Source organism: Miniopterus natalensis, chromosome 11 (assembly GCF_054644295.1).
Source record: "Miniopterus natalensis isolate mMinNat1 chromosome 11, mMinNat1.hap1, whole genome shotgun sequence".
NCBI classification, from domain to species: domain Eukaryota; kingdom Metazoa; phylum Chordata; class Mammalia; order Chiroptera; family Miniopteridae; genus Miniopterus; species Miniopterus natalensis.
In genome coordinates, this window is record NC_142091.1 from 38,423,817 (window position 1) to 38,440,749 (window position 16,933).

Consider the following 16,933-nt stretch of genomic DNA (forward strand, 5'->3'; position numbering starts at 1 on the left):
CTGTTTCTCGGGTGGCCAATCCACCGAGCCCGCCGTGCCCCAGAGGAGGCGCCAGCGCTAGGCCAGCGCCAGGCCGGGCTGCCTGCTTCCCGCGGCAAAGTACAAATGCGCCCGAGCGCGGCGCCTGGCGCCCTTGGCGTGCACAGCCGGCCGCCGTGCAACCTCCGCTCGCGGCCGCCGCGCCGTCGCCGCCGCCGGGACCGCCGCCGCCGGGACCGCCGCGCCGCCGGGCCCCAGCACCCCGCGGCCTGACCTCGAGCCCCCCGCGCCGGGGGCGCCGGCCGCTCCGGACCCCGCGCCGAGAGCAGCCCGCCGGTGCCGCGCGCCCGGCGCTGCGCGCTCTGCAGACCCCTGTCCTCGCCCGTCTTTCTTCTCCGCCTCTCCCGCTCACCTTCTCCTCCGCCCGAACCGCCCCCCTTTCCCGCACCTTCCTCGTCTCTCCACCTCCTCCGTCCGTTCCCCTTTTCCCCTTACCCCCACCTTAGGCATCCCTTTCGGTCCGCAGCGCCTTCGCCTCCACCCTGCTCCCACCCTCCGCTGTAGCAGCAGCCCTCCCTGGGTCCGTGGGTTGCTTTGTGCCCCTGTGCCTCAGTGTCCCCCTCATCTCACGGTCTCCGACACCCCTCCCGGCTCAGCACCTGGTGCCCGGCGCCGGGGGAAGGAAGGATGATTCCCGAGGGAAGGGTCCTCTCTTCCTTGCTAGGACTCGCGCTGCTCTGGTTCCCCTTGGACTCCCACGCTCGAGCTCGTAAGTAGGGGGTAGGGACCCTGGGGTGGGGGGGGGGCAGAGGAGGGATGCGAGCCCCCGGGATGTGCGGGCAAGTGCGGGCGACTGGGGCCGCGCCGTGTCCTGCGGGCCCTCCAGGCCGCACCTGCGTCGGAAGGGTGGCGCTGCTCCGCCGACGGTGTGGGCCGGGGACTGGGAGGCGAGGGGAGCTCGGCGGATTCGGAGCCACGGGGGCCGCTGTCCTGGGCCTGAGGGTGGAGGGCAGCTTGAGAGAGGGCTGGGCGTCGTGCTTTGAGGCTGGGGATGGGGGACACTTATTCCAAGTAGGACCCCGTGTGTTTGGCTGCAAGGGTGTGATGAAGAAAAGGAAGGCTGCTGCCTTTTAAAGAGGGCTGGTGGAAAGACAGAAGAGCTAACTGGGGTAATCTTCCCCTTCAGTTACCTCTTTTGATCCTCACAACACTGCTAAGAGGTCGGTATTATTTGCATGTTACAGATGAGAAAACTTAGGCTGAGAGCAGAAACTTGCTCAAGCTTACAGAGCTAGGAGCCACCCCAAGCCAGAATTCTGCAGTTCCAAGTCCTGTGCTTTCCCCTGCCCCACGGGGTCTGGGAGGAGCCCCGATTTGGACTAGCGAGACTCTGGGAGGCAGCAGGGCCGGTGAGAGGAACCAGCCCGCATTTCCCAGATCTGTTGAATACCAGTTGGTGGGAGGCAGGCATGGAGGGCACCTCTCTGAACCTCAGTTTCTTAATCTATAAAATGGGAGTAAAAACCTCAGAACTCATGTGAGGATTAAATTAGAGAAAACATGTAAAGCAACTAGCTGGCCCACGGTAGGCTCTTTAAAAATATCAGTTCCCCAATTCACGCTTTCCATTTGAATGCAGTGTAATCTCGCACAGTTAATATGATCTCTGAACCTCACTTTCCTCACTGCCCCCCAAATAGGCTGGTAGACCCCCTTCCCATCCCCTACCAATTTCTCAGAATGCTGTGAGGGTGTAAAACAAAACCAAAGATTCTCTTAATAAGAAAGAAGGAACTTAGTTCAAATCCTAAAATACCCAGTAAAGAAACTGAGGCCCAGGAGGGACAGTGGTTTGCTCCAGGTCACACAGGGCAGAGCCTGGGACGAAGACCCCAGTTTCCCACCTCCCAGCCTAGTGCTCTTTCCTCTCCACAGCCCTGCTCCCCCATCTCTGCCTTTCTTTTGCATGTGACTTTTTGGAGCCGGTGAGGTTGGATTTTGTTTCATTCTTGTCTCTGTTCAAGGAGGCAGGCTGCATGTCTGGTCTTCCCTGGGCTGCCGGCAAACAGCATGAGACTCCTAGTAGCCCTTAGTAACAAGTAATGGAAAGAGCTCAGTGTTGTGTTCAAGTCCTGACTCTGCCCCTTAGTAGTGGTGTGACTTTTCATACCACTGAGACTCAACCTCTTCATCTGTCCAAGACACATACTCACCTGGAACCCAAAGGGTTCTTGAGAGGGTGAAAGGAGGTGCCTGTGCTAAAGTGCGCAGTACAATGCCTAGTACTCAGTAAATGTCTCCTCCCCCTTCTTGAGCCCTGAAGGTTTCCTCCTAACACTTACCTGTTGTTTCTTAAAAGGGATTTAGCACAGGATGCCCTCCTTGCCTGCCTCTCCCACTTGGCACATCGTTTTTAGCCCCCAGGGTTTGTCTCCAGATATCGTTGCCCTTATTGCATCTTGGAAAGATGCCCTAGAATCAGATCATTTTGCAGGACTGCTCATGTCCTACCCACAGCCCTCCTCTTTGCCTTCCGTATCTCGTCAGCCCGTCACCTTGCTTAGGCATACCTCTTTCAGCAAACTTTCCCTGGTCACTTGATCCACTCTGATCTCCTTCCTCTGTGCCTCCACTGGCCTTCAGGACCATACCTCTCATTGGATCTTGGCAGTATTCAGTCTCTGCCATAGCCTGGAGCTTAGCTCTAGACACAGACTGGAAATAACAGAGCAGATTTATTGAGTTAAGGTGAGGTGTAAAGACTCTGGGATGTCAGAGCTGAAAGAGCCTTTGAAAGTCATCTGCTTCTACCCCTCAGTTTTCCTATCCTTATAGTTAAACTAAGCCCCCAAAAGGTGAGTGACTTGCCCACAGTCACATAGCAAATTTATTAAAGGAAAGAAGAGAGACTGGGCTTGTAGTCTCTGACTTATCACTTACTGGCAGTATGAATTGAGGCAAAGCACTTCACTTCCCTGAGCCTTATTTTGTCTACTGGTGACATCTCAGGTGCTTGCAGAAGTGATGCCAACAGATGGAAATCCTCAAGTCTGTAGACTCTTGAGGTGGCCCAGACCCACAAATGCCAAGGGCCAGTGAACATGTGTGGCAGCTATTCAAACAAAGGTTACTCTATCTTTAGCTCTATTTCCAGCCACAGATTGAGTCCTGATCCCAACCCAGACTGAGTCTCAACTCCAGCCATAGGCTGAGCCCTGGTCCTCAGACCTTGACCACAGATTGAACCCCAATTCCAGGTCTCTGACTTGGTCACTGAGCATTGCTGAGTCCAGCCCCGGGGGGTGTCACATGCATGCATGTTGGCCACTTTGGTCACTTATCCCTCTATGGTATGAGAACCTGACTAGTACCTTGACTCCCTCTCCAATGCTCTACGCCTCCCCCATGTCAGCTTCTCTTTTGTGTGCCCTTCCCTTACTAATTGCCTCTCCATTTAAGGTGTCCAGCATACTTCTGCCCTCTCTCCCTTCCTATCATCCAATCCTGCTTTCAGGAGAGTCAGTTATGAAATAAAAACATTGACCTCTCTATTTTTCTCCAAGGGTTATTGTTCTATTGGACTCGAAGCTTCTGTTCCCAGGTGACAGAATCCCAAACCCCAGAAGCAGAGATGAGGTGGCAAGAGAGTTCCCATGGTGTGATGTGGTATAAAAGACAAACTTGGAATCAGAAGGTCAGGGCTCCAGCTCTAGCTTTACCAAAATTTTAACTGTGACACAGGGCAAGTTGCCTTTCTCTGCCCCTCAGTTTCCCCAGCTATATAGAAGGCTGGACCCAAATAGATAATCATTGAAGACCATTCTGGCTTTAACATCCTGTGATTCTAAGACTCTAAGATCCAAAGATTCTGTTGACTTGATTCTGAGTCTTCTCAGACCTTTGGATAAGGGGGTTTGGGGAGTGGGGGTAGGGGGTCTGCAGCCTGGTACTCCTGCCCTGCCAGGGAGGAGTAGATAGACAGTCAGAGAGTCTGTGACAGGGAATAGAGGGAGACTCACCAGTGGGGACCCTGCCCTCTGTTCAGCTTAGTCACATCCCCATCCACCTGTCCAGATGTACATGAGGAGGTGGCGGGTGCCTGAGTGATTGTCTGACATCTGGCTCCAGGCAGGTCCCTCTCTAGGTCTGTGTGGGCAATTCAACACCTCCTCTCTGCCACCGGTAGAGGTCTCTGTCTCACTCACTCACTTGCAAACTGCTGAGCCAGAGCAGGCAACAGCTGTGCAGTTGCTCCAGCTGTTGCACCTGTTCCAGGACTGGCCTCTCTAGTTCCCCCAGCCACTAGCCATGGCACCGGGCTCTGGAAGAGGACCTTGAATCTCTTGGACTCCCAAATAAAAGGAGAGGTGCCCCTGGGAGGTGCAGTGCAGAGATCATTTCAGGCATCCCTTGCCTCTGGGCAGGGTCCCATCCCAGAGGAGACTTCCATAGTTTTCTTCTGTTACCAGTTCTTATAGTCAGGATTCTTCCTTATGTCTCACCTGAGTCCTTTTGTTTGCAATTTAAAGGCGTTTTTTCTGGTCCTGTGTTCCTTAGGGGATGGGTGTTTCTATAAGCATTCCCCTCAGATCTGAAGACTGGCATTGGAGTTTGTGCTGGCATAAATCAGTGATCTTGGGCAAGTCCTGATTCCTCTCTGGGACTCAGTTTCCACATCTGTAAAATGAAGGATTGGACATCATCTCTCAGTCCCCAAATTTCTAAGATTCTGTGAATCTAAATGTATATGTCCAAGGCAGAACAGAATGTAAACAGTCTGTCTCTGCCTGTGACCCTTTCCTGGTTTGACAATTCTCTCCTTTGAGGTCATTCTATGTTCCTGAACATCTTTCATGTGCCAAATAATAGGAGTCAGGTTCAGAGAAGTGAGGACCCTTTACCTGGAGCTTAGCCACTGAGGAGCAGAGGTTTTCACTTCTGATTCTCTTAGGAGGCCTTCCACATCGGGTGCCAGTGCCCAAAACAGAGCTTATGTCTTAGAAGGGAGAAATTTGTTTGGGTAAAAAAGGGGGACATTAAATAAAGCATGGCCATATGGGTGTGAGGGAAAAGACGTAAACGTCCTCACACTCCTGTGGAGCCTGGTTCACTGAGGTCTCCTGAGTTCTTGCAGGCTGGAGACGGGCCAGTCATAGTTCCAGACCTCTCTCTTCATACCCCAGCCCTTTCTGGCCCCCACCAGCCTCCCTTGTAGCTCAGAAGCATCTTTGATGGTCTCTTCTGCTTCCTAGTAGAAGAATTCCCACCACACTACCCACTCCTAACCACTATCCCAGTGATCTTGGAATGGGGGGAGGGAGAGTGAGTAATTCAGCAAGAGGAGATTGGGCTGAAAACTATCACAGAGAGGTTTTCTGGAAAAGGAATCGGGAGCCAGGTTATGACAGACTGGGATGAGCCTTTTATCAGAGTGTGAGAGTTTCAAGGCAGAGTGTGGGATGACCTTGGATAAGACAGTTTGGAAATTTTGACTTACATGTGAATATCATGGCATCGCTCATCCCCTACCTGCCCGGGCCCCTGACCTTTTTGTACGTGGCGTTTGGTTTGGCAGGTGGTTTGGGAATTCAGATGTCGAGAGCTGGAAAGGGGAGGTCAAAGGCTAATTTCTGTTAGGTGGCAAAGTTCCAGTGCTGAGAGGGATTTGGCTCTCCTATCACAGAATGAAGTTCTGTTTTTGTTAAAGGAAGCAGTTTTCAGGAATACGGGCCATCAGTCACCTCCTCTTCCAGAGCCTCCCTCCTCCACTGACTCCATTCTTTCATCATACATTCAGTTACCAAGTGCCCCTCTAGGTAGGCTGTGCGCAGAGCACTGGAGACACAAAAGTTGTTGAGATCTGCTTCTTGCTCGCAAGCAGCTCACGGCTAAGTAAGGAAGAACCCATTCAGTAAGTACTTCTAATCCAGTGTGATGAGAATCGTAATTGAGGGCTGAACTCAGGTCTCTGGAGCCCCGAGGAGGGATTGGACAGTGACCTGGAAGGCTGGGGTGGTTTTACAGAAAGGGTGGCACCTCAACAGCTCTTGAAGAATGAGAGGGAGGTGGTCAAACCTTGGAGATGGGAATCACATGTGGAAGGGTACAGAAGTGTGAAGGAGCCTGGGGTGGAGGGTGGAAGAGTGAGAAATTCAGCAGGAAGAGATGAGCCTGAAAACAGGGCTATCACAGAGAGTTTTTCTGGAAAAGCAAGCAGGAGCCAGATTATGACAAGCTGGGGTGGCCTGGTAACATTTGGAGTCTGTCCGGTAAACATTGCTGCCTTGAATTCAGATCAGGTCAACTAAATCCAATCACTTTAAGTCAGTGTCAAGCTAGAGAAAGAGCTTTGGCTGTGGCCTGTCCAAGTGGATGCTTCCTATGGGAAGGGGAACTAGCACCCAGCACACCCTAGCCACCTGCTGTGGCCCGCAGGAACCATGGTCACCCCACCTCTGTGCCTTTGCATGAAGCTACTGCTTGCTGCCCATCTGCTCTTTCTTAGCTCCTCAAGACTCAGCTCAGGCATTTTCTCAGGGAAGCCTTCCCTGAAGAGCCGATGCTTCCCCTATCATAGCATTTGTCAAACTGCAGGTAGTCTTCATCAGACTGTCAGCTCCTTGAGGGTGGAGACTGTGTCTTACTTAGTCATGTACCAAGCCCATGGACATGCATAAGACTTGATCCTCAAAAAGCTCAAGTGACTAGCAGGAAGGAATATTACTATAACCAATGATAATAGCATGTGGTGCTTATTGTGCCAAGTTCACCTGTTTGTTCAGTCCCTAAAGCTCAATCCCATCCTGACTGATTCTTCACCCTCTCCACCCATATCCAGTCTGTCTCAAAGTCTGCCCACTGTAACTACTAAGTGTTCCTCAAATCTGCACTTTTGCCCATGGGCACTGCTTCTTTCTTGGTCCAGGTCAGCATTATCTCCAAACAGATGACTGCAACAGCCTCCCATTGGTCTCTCTGCCTTGAGTCTTGCCCTCCAATCCATTCTCCATTCCTGTGGCCACAGCTGATGTTTCTAAAATGCAAACCTGATCACTGGCATGCCCCAGTTTAAAGTTTTTCTGTGGCTTTCTTTTGCCCTCAGGCTCTCAAGACCTGTCTGAGTTCCTGCCTCTCTCTGCAGCCTGATTTCTGGTCTCTTACCCTTTCCCTCCCACTCTCTCCTCCAACCTTCCATCCACTTTCATCTTGTATCCCAGCCCAAGGTCTGAGGTCTGTGTAAGCACCAAGCTGGCTTGTGAGTGGGGCTAGGAGAATACGGGCAGCCATAGTTAACAAGTTTGGTGAGGTTTAAAGGGGACCAGGGAGATTCGACCTCAGCGGCAGGTACCATGATATTCACGCCCTAACAGGTGCCTGGAGCTGCTCATAGAATTCTGGGAGTAAAAGAAATACCATGAGAAGCAGACTGTTAGGAAATTTGTGGAGCATCCAGTTCTGCTTTTTACCTACCATTTAACTGAGCATCTAATATGTATCAGGCACTAGGCATATTTCATATATTATATGATTTAATTCTATAATAATCCCAAGATGAAGACATTATCACTAATCCCACTTAACAGATGTGGAAACTGAGGCCTGGAATGGTTAAGAAACTTGTCTAAACTCAGGCTGCAAATAAAAGCCAAATCCAGTTTGAACTCTGGCCTATCTGACTCCAAAGCCAGGATTCACTGAGCAAGAGGTTTTGAAGGGGATGAGACCTGTTTAATCTTAATTTTTTTCTGTCTTTATAAAGCCTGGAACAGGGCCAATAGTCTTTTTGAAACAAAACCTTCCCCCACTAACAGTCTTTTTCCCTGGTTAGACATCACAGCCAGGGGCCGTTAACTCCATAAGATCTTTGAGAGAGGGCCTACTTGGCCCCCTGACTTGGAGAGAGATGTGGTACAGGTGGTTGGGATGAGATTTGGTGGTGGAGTGGGGAGAGAAAGCAGGGCAGACCCAAGGCTAGGGCAAGAGTGGGAGGCCACAGAGAACCAAAGGGAGTAGAAGGGAAGGGAGGGAATGTGAGAGACAAGCTTTGCCTCCCTCTCCATGTCACTCAGGATAGGCACCACTGGCTCCCTAGACCTTGTGCTAACTCCCCTTGGGGCCCCTGAGAGTCTGGGTGTACAGGACCGTAAATACATGCCAGCTCATGGAAGCTTAAAATGATAGAATCGTAGAACCGCAAAATTGTACAATTCTAGAGGCTTCACTTTCTAATGAAATGTAGGCTCTTAGAAACATGGAATTTTCAAATTTTGAATCTTAGAAACCTAGAATCTTGGAGTCTTAGAATTTTGAAATCAGGAATTTATAAACCATCTGTGCAGAAAGCCTTTGAAAATCACAAAGTTCACCCCAAAACCCCCCACCATACACTTATTTTGCAAATGGGAAACTGAGACTCAGAGAAGGGAAGAGTCTTCCGTAACGTCCCAGTGTACTGGTAGCATGAAGAGCTAGAGCTCCTTCCGCCAGCCACGTGCAGGGATTGGGGCTGGTGTCAGGACTGCGGGGACAGAGGCAGAGGCCGGCCCTGCCTGGCAGTTATTCTTCCTGCCTGGTTTTGACATGGCCTTCGGCACTCACCTCCTTAGAGGAAGAGGGAGCTCCAGGCAACGTCACCATTCCGTGTGCCTCTCACCTAGGAGAGCATGGTGAGGTGGGGACTGTGGTTGCAAGAGGCCTCTTGGGGTTGAGGGTTGGCCTGCCAGGGCCCCCCCACTCTCAGCTGCTGCCAGGTCTGTAGGTGGGGGGAAGGGGCCTCCCAGCCTGGTCACAGGCTGAGACATTACCTCTGTCTTCATGCTCTAAGCAGGCGGTGAAGGAGAGGGGGTGCCAATTGGCACAAGGGCCAGTCTACAGGGCTGCCCCAAGGAAGGTGGGACAGAGTTTCTTCAGCAACAAGGCTGTGACCTAAGGCCATGGTAGTGTTGCAATCGCCCCTCCCTGCTGAGAGGAGGGGACTGAGGAAGAAAGACATTATTCAATCCTTGGAGAGTTGGGCTGGCTCTGACAAGCACCCCAGCTGGGCCTGTGTCCCGCCCTCTCTGCCAGCGGGGGCTGAGAGATAAACACTGCTCATTTGATACGGGCCAGCCGGGCCCTTGCTGAGAACCAGGTCTGCTGTCTGATCCCCTCTTCTAGTTCGGGGGGCTGGGTCGGGGGTAGGGAGGGAAATAAACCCCTGTGTTCCTCAGTACCCAATGGCCATCGAAACACAGACTCGGAGGGCATCATGACCATGGCAGAGATCAGACAGAGCAAGAGCAGTGCAATCAGCCAGAGGGAAGCTGATTTCAGCTTCTTACAAAGGAAACTTCCTAAAGGTTTGGGAAAGGCTCCGGAGCAACTAGGCTCTGGAGCTGTGTGCCTGGGGGCTGAGCGCCAGCCCATCCCAGCACTGACAAGGAATTTCTGCATTGTGTGTGAGCTCCCCCTACGAGTGTACTGCTTTCAATACTCAGTGATTCAGGGAGTTTAAATGTCTATTCACGATGATAATGTCCATCTTGCAGGGTCCTTGTTACTGTGACTATCATAAGTTGGGAACTGAGCTAAGTAAGCACTTTACAAGCACTTTCCAATTTAATTTTCCAAGCCAGAATATTAATGAGATAATTAAGTAATTTATGTAAAGAGAGGATAGTCAATAAGTGGTTCCTTTCTCCATATTTCAACTCATTTAATTCAGCAAGTCTTTGTGGACACTTCAATGGTGCTAGGTCTCCTAGTACCTCCCTAAAAGAGCTTAGGTTATTCTTCAGATAATGGAGAGTTTTGCTGTAGGAATGATAGCATCCCTTCTGGGTTGTAAGAATCAGCAGATACCTGAGTGGAGGAGGGTTGGCAAGAATAGGGCAAGAGGTAGAGGGGTGGGACCAAGAGCTACAAATCCAATCTGGAGCCCTGACCTGCTGCTAGGCAGTGAGCCAATAAGAGGTGAGGGCTGGTGTGTTTTAGAAAGAGCCCAAAAGACTGGGCTATGGGAGGAGAGACAGAGGTGGAGGTTTCAAGAAAGCAGGATTGCAGAAGAGCTATAGCACATCACAAAACAAACGATTTTAAACATTCTTAGAAGCATTCATCTCCATATTGACAACTGATATGCAGATGACAAAAATAATTAATGTGCAGTCACACACACACTGATCAATTGACTGTGCAATAGTACCGATGACTGTTTTTAAGGATATTAAAGTCAGTTTTCTAACCTGTCACTGGGCAGTACTTGATTTTCCCAATTCAGGCGCTTTCCATCACGGCTGGCTGAGATATAGGGACACGGTATAGTATGAAAGCAAGAAAGCTGCTGTGAGTAGCTTTATTCAAAAGGTAGGTCAGAGACTGAGAGAGAGTGAAGGGGAGCAGCAGAGGGCAAGGGAGGAGAGGGTACAGAGATGTAGTAAATAAATAAGCAAAATGAGACAAAGGGAAAGGAAGGAAGTGTGATTCTGAGGGCAGAAAGAGCCAGTTGGACTTAGGCTGTCATCCCTGCTTGGTGACTGACTTGCAGTGTGACTTTAGGGGTGTGATTTACCCTCTCTGGCCCTCAGATGGTTTTTCTAATCATAATAACTAACATTTGTACCACCATTTGAATCTATAAAGCACTTTCACTGCCTGATCCTTCAACTGCCCCATGACAGAAGTGTTAAGGTTCAGAGAAGGGCAGTGATATTCCCGAAGTCACACAGCAAGTGAGCGGTCAAGGTGAAATTCAAACTAAGATGTTCTGGCCCCCTGACGGGGACAGCATATCCAATGGATTCTCTTTGGCCTGAGTGATGCAGATGACATTCTTCCTAGAACCAGAAAGAAGGAGGGATGAGGCAGGGTCTTTGGGCTGGAGTGCCCTGGGACTGACAAAGCACTGGTTGGTTTGCCAGGCCCAGACATGTTCTGCCTTTTCCATGGGAAGAGATATTCCCCCGGCGAGAGCTGGCACCCCTACTTGGAGCCACAGGGCCTGATGTACTGCCTTCGCTGCACTTGTTCCGAGGTAGGTTCCTCTGGCCACCTGTGTCAGGTATGTCTGGGAGACCTCCAGAGAAGTCACCCCAGAGGGAGGGAGGAAGCCTGACTCTGGAGGTCAGGAGCACTCTGGTCCCAGGATCCCTAGGAACTTGGGGCCATGCCACTTTACTACCGAATACTCAGTGCCTGCCACCACTACTGCACACCTCTGAGGGATAAGTCACACAGCGGGTCAGCAGCTAGGCTGGGCCAGGACTTCGGTCTCCCATCTCTCATCCCAGCCTTCTCTCCACCTCTGCTGGTGCCAGCCTCCCCGCCTCCTGTGTAGCAGAAAACAGCCTTTCCGACCCAGCCTCCCGTACTTTCCTCATATTATTTCCTCCAGCCCTCTCTCGCCACACTGCCTTAGGATGCATTCTCCCAATTCCACTGGTCCAAAGGGTTGTTCTTCTAGGGCTTTGGCCAAATGTCACCTTTACCAGTAGCCTTACTTGATCCCTCATCTGCAAGCATTTTCTTCTTCTGGGATCCCATGTAAGTTTCTCCGTCCTTTCTCCTGATCACTGTTTGCCAGGTATAATAGTCACCTGTGTCTGTCAGTTACTGACCCTCCTAGATGGAGCCTGAGAGCAGGTTTTCCTAGGCGCTGTCTTATGTCCAGTTCAGTGTCCTGCCAAAGGCTGAACAAATTGGGGCAGAGACCCAATTTTTTGTTCACCTCCTCTCTCCTGCCACCCCACCTCCAACCCAGTACCCTCTGCAGGGCCTTGTACAATCAACTGGATGGAATAAATAAGACTTCCATGTGGTGCAGAATCCTCAGGCCAGGCAAGAGCCTCCCATGTTACAACAATCCTTAGCTCAGGGTGGGAGCAGAGAAAAGCTTCTGAAGGGACACTGGCAAGTGAGCCAGCCCCTCTCCTGACTCTGATCCCTGGGGTCTCCCTCCTCCTGGGGCCTTTCCCTCTGACTCTCCACTACTTCTACCATGTTGGCTCCAGGTGGAACTCTGCTGCCAACAGGGGCACAACACCCCCAGGACTGCCTCCCTTTGGTTTTTCTTAGCACATCTGAGGCCAATCAGCTTTTCAAAAAGAACTTTATGAAATACAGCCAAAGAACAGGAAGGAAACCCAAACAGAAAATTCCAGACATATTATGTGGTCCAGTTGACAAAGTCCAAGTTTTGTGATCCACGGAAGCTAATTCATTTCTCCCTCCCCAGAGTTTACATACGCAGTTTCCTCAACCGAAAGAGCTATAGCCGATACCCCTAAAATATACCCTGAATCCCTTCACTTCTCTCATCATCACCACTTCCCCCTATTCTAAGCCACCTTCATCTCTCACCTGGATGCTACTCAGGCCTCCCAACAGAGCCTCCATTGGGAGACTCTAAATCCATCCTTCGCACAGGAGCTAGAAGGATCTTTGCTGAACATGAAACTGATCATGTCATTCCGGAAGCCCCTGAAACCCTCCATTAGCTTTCGTGTGCATCTAAAGTAAAATTCAGACTCCCTGCTGTGGCTCTGTGTGATCTGACTTCGCCTTATTTCTTCAACCTCACTTCCTACTTGTGCCAACACTTCAAACTCATTCCTACTTGTTCCTCCACCTAGAATGCTCTTCCCCTGGATCTTCTCATGGATGGTTCCTTCTCCTCTCACAGTTCGTGACATAAATATTACCTCCTTAAGAGGCTTTCTTTGACTGCTGTTTCTAAAGTTGTCTAATCTTGGTAATTCAATCACATTACCTTGTGTGATTATCATAAATTTTAACATCTGAAATGATCTTGTTCCTACTACTTGTTTGTCTTTTATGGTCTGTCTCCCCCTGCAAGGATGTAAGCTCCATGAGAGCAGAAACCTTGCCAGTCTCACTCACTGCTAAGTCCCTGGCACTCAGTAGTCATGCAGTAAATTTTGAGTGAATGTGTGAGTCCCACCCCGTCCACCAGAGACAGCTCAGCATCATGGAAAGTGCACAACCCTGGAGGTGGTGCTTACTTGCTGTGTCATCTCAGGCAACTTAACATCTCAGAGGCTCTTTTCTCATTTTGAAAGTGTGGATAATAGTGTTTACCTCTAAGGTTCTTGAGAAGATGAAATAAGATAATACATTTCTGTATAACATAAAACCCCTACCTGGTAGCCACTCAGTACACGGTAGTTATGACTTTCCTGAGAGGCAACTTTGGCTGCAAGGCCCCCTACCCTTTCAACTCCCTGACCTGTATCTATCTTACTTCCTGCTGCATGTCACTGATTATCTCCATCCCTGGGATCCTTCAAAGCCAGAATCAAGAGAGAGATTGTACCTCTTCAGGCCTCATAGTTCCTCACACTCCACCCTACCTTCTCATCTGAGGGCTCAGTTCACCCTCTGCACATTTATTAAGCATGCATGTGTGCCAGGCCTCTAGAAGGCCCCTTGTGGAGCTCAGATCAATTCAGTGGACTCTATGATGCGTCAGCCCAGATTAATCTTTGAGAAGCAGTGACTCCAGAGGGACTAGGGCCTGGTCCAGGGTTTTCCATGGGGTAGGAGGCTGTTTCTGGGAGAGTGCTATCGGGGCACTTAGGTGGGCAGAGAGGCTGGAAACGAACTTGCCAACCTCAAAGTTTGAACAAAGCTAGCTTCATTTCTCTAAGAGAGACACCATCTATTCCTCCCCTCCTGGCTCTCATTCATTCACTCATTCATTCATTCAACCTGTAGCAGGTACTAGCTTGGAGCCAAGCCCTGTGCTGACAATTCAGAGATGAATAGAATGAGACTTGGTCTTTGTTCTTGGGAATTCATGGTGAATAGATGGCACAGCTGTACACAGTTCATTACAACGCAGTGCAATGACCCTTACAACAGGGGCAAGTAAGGTGTGGGGAGCCTAGGACTCAGAAAACTGCCATAAGGGGTGTTAGCTTCTCTCCCTTTAGCTCCTCATCTTTCTCTGTTATGTTTCTCTGCTCCCTTCTCTTTCACTTGCTGTACTTAAAAAAGCATAAGAACTTTGGGCTTTTCCTTCTCTGGTGCCAAGGGCTTTGTATAGGGTCACAAAACCTCCCAGAGATATAGGGATGGATCACAAAGCCCTGGGTCTTATTCACACCAGGTTTCTAGTCTTGTTCCCATCCCTGTCACCTGTCCTTGGATGTGACATTCCTCTCTTAACCATGAAGCTTGGGCTCAGAGGTCAAAGAACAAAGCCCTGGAGCTAAAATAAGAGTCAAGATCAATGTAGAAATAACTCAAGGCTTTAACTTGTATGCCTCAAGCACTGTGAAGGGGACACTAGGTCTGCTCAAGCCCATGCACACTGAGCCCTCCTCCGTGGTCAGGGAGGAACATGGATGGGCGAGCCACACAGGGAGCAAGGGAAGGGAGAGGCTGGACACATAAGTTTATTGCTTTTATTCCATCACAGGCTTAAAATGAGTGAAGTGTCTGCAATTGGGTTGGGGTTTTGGGAGAGGATGGGTTCAGGTGGGAGGCAATGGCTCTTTGGAATTAGGACCTACCCCTGTGTCCCCTTCAGAGTGCCCATGTGAATTGTTATCGCCTCCACTGCCCGCCTGTCCACTGCCCCCAGCCTGTGACGGAGCCACAGCAGTGCTGTCCCCGGTGTGTGGGTAAGTAGCCTCTTTTATCCCCTTATACCTACTGACCCTTATCTCACCCCGATGCAGGCCTCTGGCAGAGGGAGGCCCTTGGAATGAGAGAGGTATTCTCTAGCCATCAGAGGTGTTGAGGCACCAAGGTGCTCAGAGGAAGAATCCTGGATACCCAAGGAGGGCTGGGGTAGCAGCAAACTTCTCATTCTTAAGTAGCTGTCCTTAGCAGGATTGAGGGGAGAAAATGTGGAGAGTAGCTGAGGGAAATAGGAGCTTGCTTGTCCTGTCCGTGGCACATTCAGGCTCTAGTCTCTCTCTGGCTGGCCAGAGCCTGAGGGAGCGGACTTGCCTGTGCAAGTAGAGGTGAGTTGGGGCTAGGAGGCCCTGCAGGGAGCCCCAGGATTACAGCCCTGGGGCTGGGAATGACCAAAGGAGTTGGAGTATGTGTGCCCTGAGATTCGTCCCAATGCTGAGGCTCGGGAACTCTGTGTCCTGATGCTAAATGTCTATGATTCCACAATTTTAAGGTTCTAAGAGCCTCTAAGACTGAGATTCTGGGAAGTAAAGGTAAGAGAGAGGAGAGGTAGTGTGGGAAGAAACTGGCATATCAAGTGACCAATGAAAGGCAGCCAGCAGGGAGGCCAATTTAGAAGAGTGGGGGCGGGGAGATGTGGAGAGGAAAAGCCATCCGTAGAGGCATCAAGGTAATGAGGGAGGCTCCAGATTACAGCCTCAGCCTCTAGGCTCGAGAGCCAGGGCTCTCCTGGTGAGCTGGCGACCTGTGTGGAATGGATATAGAGGGGCTCGTTTTCCATGTGGGACTGTAGTAGGATCTGACCGAGGCTCTGCCTTAGGTCGCAGAGATTCCTGGCTCAGGATTCCCTCAGGAAGCAGGGGCTCTGAGCTTCATCCTGCCCAGCGAGGGGGCGTCATGCCTCCTCCCTCTCTGAGGCTGACTCTAGGAATCCTGACCGCTCCTTGCTGACTGACTGTGCCTTGGCCCAGGCCCCATCTTCCTCACTTGCTCCTCTCTCTCTCTCTCTTTCCTGCCCCTTTGCCTACCTGGCTCTACGTGTTCTTCATGACTCAGCTCAGACCATCATTCCCTGACCCTACCCCACCCCAGTGTCCTGGCTGAGTTAGTGGCTCCCCCTCTGTGCCCTAGCCTTTACCATGCGACAGTGTCACTGAGTAAGTATGGCATGTCTCTCTACCAGTTAGGTTGTGAGTTTCTTGATGGGCGGCGCTGAGTCTTGTTGGGCGCTCCATTCCCAACACCTAGTGTGGTGCCTGGTGCGAGAAGGTGTTTAGTGAAGGTGTCTGAGAGGATGAGCGGGCTCTCTCAGGACGGGAGCCTTAGAGGCTTCCTCCTCCGCCTGGCAGGATGAGACTGGCTAATCAGTCGGCAGGCAATGGGGAGAGAGGCTCTGGTGGCCAGTGAATGACAGGAGCTTACACCAAGCACAGGGACAGTCTAGCTCATCCCAGCTGACTCCACTAGGATGTCATTCCATGAGGGACTTTGTTCTGTTCACTACTGTGTCCCCAGCACCTAGAGCAGTGCCTGGCACTAGGAGGTGCCCTGTGGATGCTCATTGAATGTCGAATGAACTAACGCAGGTTCCCACTGAGTGGGCCTCAGTGGAGCTGAGGCTTCTGAGCTGGCCTCTGGCTCTGGGAAGGACCAGCTCAGACACTGGGGGCTGAAAGGCCATGCGGAGGAGTGTGGGAGAGTGACAAGGTCAGTTGTAGGTGTCAGCAGGACCTTTTCTTGGTTAGCTGATACGGGGACTGTCTGGAAAGACCGAGGCCAGAGCTCAATTTAAATGCCAAGATGGGATAAAATGCAAAACTTTCAGAAAAGTGGCCCAGTTAATTCTGTCAAAGTTCTTAGATCCACATGAAACCTCATTTTCTTCTTCCTCCTGCCCCTCCCCACCTGCAGAACCTCACACGCCCTCTGGGCTCCGAGCGCCCCCAAAGTCCTGCCAGCACAACGGAACCATGTATCAACATGGAGAGATGTTCAGTGCCCATGAGCTGTTCCCTTCCCACCTGCCCAACCAGTGTGTTCTCTGCAGTTGTACCGTAAGAACCTTCTACCCTCCTGTAGCCCACCCATGGTCTGGGCCTGAAAAGCAGGGTGGCGTGGACTGGGAGGGAGGGAGATTGTTCTGGTCAGAGCAAAGTGAGAGTGAGTGGACTCAGGAACAAAGGAACACCAGGAGTTTGGAACATCCTGCCCTTCTCTGGGCTTCTGCACCCTCCCGAGCTGCCTGTTACAGCACCGGTCACCTTGCACTAACATTTGCCCATTTCTGTTCCCCCAGGTAGCCTTTGCACTCCTGGAG

At 51.0% G+C, this 16,933-nt stretch overlaps 1 protein-coding gene across 1 annotated transcript in view; it reads left to right on the top strand.

Annotated features, from left to right (window-relative positions):
• The first annotated feature begins 569 nt into the window (after positions 1–569).
• The window catches only part of CHRDL2 (chordin like 2), a 29,880-nt gene continuing 13,516 nt past the window's right edge, over positions 570–16,933 (top strand). Inside the window, exons 1-4 of the mRNA XM_087822210.1 lie at positions 570–748; positions 10,878–10,990; positions 14,507–14,600; positions 16,528–16,670. Of these exons, the coding sequence (XP_087678336.1) occupies positions 667–748; positions 10,878–10,990; positions 14,507–14,600; positions 16,528–16,670 (432 nt within the window). The 5' untranslated portion in view covers positions 570–666. The remainder of the gene's footprint in view (positions 749–10,877; positions 10,991–14,506; positions 14,601–16,527; positions 16,671–16,933) is intronic.